General features: G+C 42.4%; 1 protein-coding gene across 3 annotated transcripts in view; it reads left to right on the top strand.

The window, feature by feature from the left end:
* LOC138023616 (transcription activator BRG1-like) overlaps nucleotides 1-3,155 on the top strand; it is a 56,082-nt gene extending 52,927 nt beyond the window's left edge. For all 3 annotated transcript variants that reach the window (XM_068870639.1, XM_068870638.1, XM_068870637.1), the window contains 3 exons: nucleotides 318-403; nucleotides 946-1,047; nucleotides 1,608-3,155. In XM_068870639.1, the coding sequence (XP_068726740.1) occupies nucleotides 318-403; nucleotides 946-1,047; nucleotides 1,608-1,688 (269 nt within the window). In that variant the 3' untranslated portion in view covers nucleotides 1,689-3,155. The remainder of the gene's footprint in view (nucleotides 1-317; nucleotides 404-945; nucleotides 1,048-1,607) is intronic.
* Nucleotides 3,156-4,311: the final 1,156 nt, after the last annotated feature.

Genomic DNA, 4,311 nt, shown 5'->3' with positions numbered 1-4,311 from the left:
ACAGCAGAAAGACAGCGGACCGCCGAAGGACAACACACCGAAACAGCGAGGATCGAAATGCACCTGCAGCTGCTGAAAACCAACCAATCACAGCGGATCATCCTGCTTGAAAGGTGACGCGTAACCAGTCGACCTCTTAGCCTGATGAAGACTAGCAGTATGTAGTCGAAACGTCGCGATTTACATCACAAGTGACCACATCGTGAGACAAACGAGAATACTTTATTATTACAAAAAATGTTTGTTTTGGAGTTTGACTACAAAGAAAGTGGTTTCAAATTGTGCCTTTTTATTAACTTTCCTCAATAACTTCTTAGCTGAAAGCACTCAGTCATCCCTTAAGATGCGCATTAGGCTTGGAAAACAGTCGGTTGAGAAGGCAAAGGTTGAAATGGGCGCTGTGGTAAGTTGAAACTTGTTGATTTTTTTCAGAGGTACGCAAGTTACTGACTGATGCAAGTACTTGTCGCCGGAGTTTGTCTTGACAAAATGTGCAAACGATAAAGACGCTTATGTATGAGTTGTGTATATGCATAAAACTGACTAGTCAGTGCGTGTTGCATTCGAGCTTGCATCATGCGTGCGCTCGTATCCGCATGCACGCTGACATGCTGGCGGCTGCACGCAGATTTACATACGTGGGCAAGAACTCTATTGGTTTTCTACCAAACTTTGCACATTGTTGGGATGTCTATCGTAATCCGAAAGCCCGGGGAGTAGACGTTAATTTTCAATACTGGGAAAACGTGGTTGGCTGGTTGGTAGGAGCAGTCGCTTTCCACCAGACTCCTGGGCCACATTCCCGGGTTGAGTTTGTCGGTTCTTTCCGGAGAGAGGTTTTTTTTTTTTAGGATACTCCGGTCTTCCCCTCGACAGTCGTTGAATTTTCAGTTTTGTCCGTGTAACCTCGAGCCTTAAATAAAGTGATATTTTGTTACACCACAGAAGAAAAAGCGCCGAGGCCGCCCACCTCGAATCCGACTGGAACCGAGTGATAACGAAGCTGACTCGTACCCACCTTCGGAGAAAGGCGATAGCAGTGATGGAGTGAGTGTTATTTCCTTCCTCAATTTTTAATCTTTGGTGATTTATAACTGCCTATGCAAAATGAAGTCGGGTTTTTATATTTCGCGAATTCGCTTGTGCTATTGTAGGAAATCACAGTAAAAAGGGAGCTCGAACGACGAAAATGTTGTGAGATAGACTCGGTTCGAGAGCCTCTTTCTTCTCTTAATTTGCAATTTGCTAGTCAACCATTAGTCTCTCATAAGCGACCTTTAAATTTGCTGTGACCGGACTTCCAAGTAGAGTGCGAATAAGTCGAGTCCGCAATCCAAAAAGCCGCTAGTGTCTTGCTTATATTGTCACAAGGTGCCTTTTTAAGAAGTGACGGGTCAGAACAGACCTAGTGAATTTTAAGTCGAGTTCTCGAATACGATTTCGAATTTTTTGGCTAAAGAACGATATTACCTTTGTGCCTCGACCCGGCGCAGCCGACAATTGCCAAACCGAAGCTTGTGTAATCAAGTAATTGTTACCTGCAAGTGAATTATATGGTCTCTTCCTTCATGCGACGTATGTCGCCTTCTTTATCCCTTGTTTTGCAGGAAACTTCCGATCGAGAAGCTGATGCGGCAGGCTCATCCCAAGATGCCGCAGCGTCTCCCTCCCAAAGAAAAAAGATGTAGAACAGAAAACTGTCCCAAAGAACTCGAACCATGATTTATGCTTTGTGTGGTAGCTCAAACGAACCTTCGGATACCTTAAAAGGCAACATAGATGAAGTGTGGAAGATCCTTGAAGGCTAATCAGTTATTGACTTGGTTTGGGCGCGCGTACATCTTTGTTTCAAATTTGTAAAATACACGTTGAAGTAATTGGCGAATTAGGTAGATTAACACCGTTACGGAAGACCGTTTTTGTTGGTTGCGTGGTTTTCCGCTACATCTAGGGTCTTCAAATCGAAAAGAGTTAACTTTTAGCGCTTAGGCCGATTTCGCTATTTCCCCCATCCCCTTAATTCAATACGTTTAGGGGGCTTTTTACATAGAAACAATGCAAGTTATTTACTCTTGGGACTCTATCATGCTTCAGTAAACTGGATGTCCATTGTTTTAATGCAAAGAACCCCCCCCCCCCCCCAAAAAAAAGAACTTTGTTGTACACCTTATTCCAATATGGCCGCTGATTTATGCGCATAAATTTTCTTTTGAATTTTAAGCTTAAGAACGACGCATCAAGGTCTCATTTGAATAAAAACAAAAGAATATTTAAATGGTGGCCATTTTGGAATAAGGTGTATTCTCAGTTTTCACTTGACGTCACGGTCGCTATATTGGTGTCCCGACCCAACCCTCAGGGAAATGAATTCTATTATTATGCAAAAGTTTTCTTTTGTTTTCGTTGAAAAACATGGCTGTTGATCACGTGAATGAAAAACTGTGAATAGGATTGGTGAACATAGCCAATTGACTATTTTTCCAATCCCATAGTGCAATACGTTTTGGGGTTATTTACATAAAAACAAAACAAGTTATTTACTCTTGGGACTGTATCATGCGTCAGTTAACGGGATATCCATTGTTTTAGTGCAAACGTGCTGTGCTTTGTTAGTTTTCTTTGTTCGATCTTCCTCCCCTATGCCCCATTGTACAGAACGGGCCACTTGCACGATGTAGACCCTTCCAAAAAAAAGTCTGAAAATTAAAGACCATCAATATAACAGTACCTCTGTTTTGGCAATGTGATAAAATACCATCGATTCTAGGCTTGAATGAGATAATAGAGATAGGAAAATCATCACGCGCTCGTTGTTGAAGGATGACTGTATTCCTTTTTTGACTTGTGCTTCCAGAGAAATTTAACTCGAATTACATAAACGGCAGTGTTTATCACTGAGGGTCTAATTTTTCAAAAAGCTCGATTTTAGATCTCTGGGCTTCCGACTTAGGAAAGCGTTCTCAGGTAGGAATGCATCCTCCAAAATAGTTGCTTGGTGCGGCGCGCAAGGCCAACGATTCAAGCTCCTTATCTTGTGAAATCGCTTCGGTTAGAAGGGTAGAGCTTTGCCTTCCTGGTATCTTTATTAAATTATTGAAAGTTGTACTGATGGCATTGCTGTAGATAATAACCGATAAACAAAATTGAGAGACGAACGTGTGTGGAGTTCTAATGTTATTCATTCTTGACCGTTAAAATTCCGGTTTTCTTGGTGCTTTGTTCGGTCAATCACAGGTGAATGGCAAAGGAGAATTTCGTGCCATCAGCTGACACACCGTGTTATCTTTGCTCGTTCTATTGTTCTTTTGGCCAATCCTGAAGCCCGTTAAATGAGGTTCGACACCACCCAAATTTGGGCGGACAAACAAAGAATATCATGGTATTTTCCGGGCACACCGTCGGCTTCCATAGATACCAGTTTCGTAACTGAAGGAACTACCGACGTTAAATAATTTGACTTTACTTCTTTTTTTTTTTTTTTTTTGGAATAAATAAGCGCGTTATTTTTTTCAAAGACGAAGAAAATTGCACGAGCCCGTGAGGAGAGTGAACTTTCCCCACTCTTTGCGGGTTATGAGCATTAAAGGTTTGTGAGACGGGACCTATACGGTTTATCGTCCTTAGCCGAGAAGACTAGAAATTTAACCATTTGCAGATGTAATTACAAAGGAAACACGTTTTCTTCAGTTATTTAAGGACCCTGAAGTGTTGGTCCGACCGGAGTCGAACTCGCGACCTCCCGCATGGTAGCCCGGTGCTTAAGGCCGGTGCTCAAACAACTGAGCCACCGGTGCGCAGTGGACTTAAAGATAGAGGGTCTACATGACTAGAGGTCCGCCTACTTACACATATTGTAAATTAAGCGAGCGTTCTAGGGTAAGAAAATTTATTTTACCACAATTGCCTGTAATCTCGCAATCTGATTGGCTAAGTTGTCGATGAGAGTCCAGACAACGCTGTACGCGTCATGCTCGCGCCATTTTGTCAGGCAGTGTAATAGCCAATCAGGAACGCTCATTTTGGGAAATAAAGCAAAATTTATTGTGGACTCGCTCGGCTGCGCCTCATGAGTCCACAACATTTTGACCACTGTGATGACGAATATTGTTGTCGATAAGAGTACAGACAACGCTGAACCACTTTCGATTTATTAACTACACTGCAGGACTGATTTAATCCATTTCTAACATTTGAAAAACGAGCTTCAAACTCACTCTAATGGGTATTTCCCAACATATAGTCCTGGAGGGGTTCGCATTAGTGTTCCATCTCAAGGCCTGGCGAAATGCTCGCAACATTTCAACGCAACAT

This window comes from Montipora capricornis, chromosome 11 (assembly GCF_036669925.1).
Source record: "Montipora capricornis isolate CH-2021 chromosome 11, ASM3666992v2, whole genome shotgun sequence".
Taxonomy (NCBI): Eukaryota; Metazoa; Cnidaria; class Anthozoa; order Scleractinia; family Acroporidae; genus Montipora; species Montipora capricornis.
This window is presented reverse-complemented; position numbering and strand designations above follow the sequence as displayed.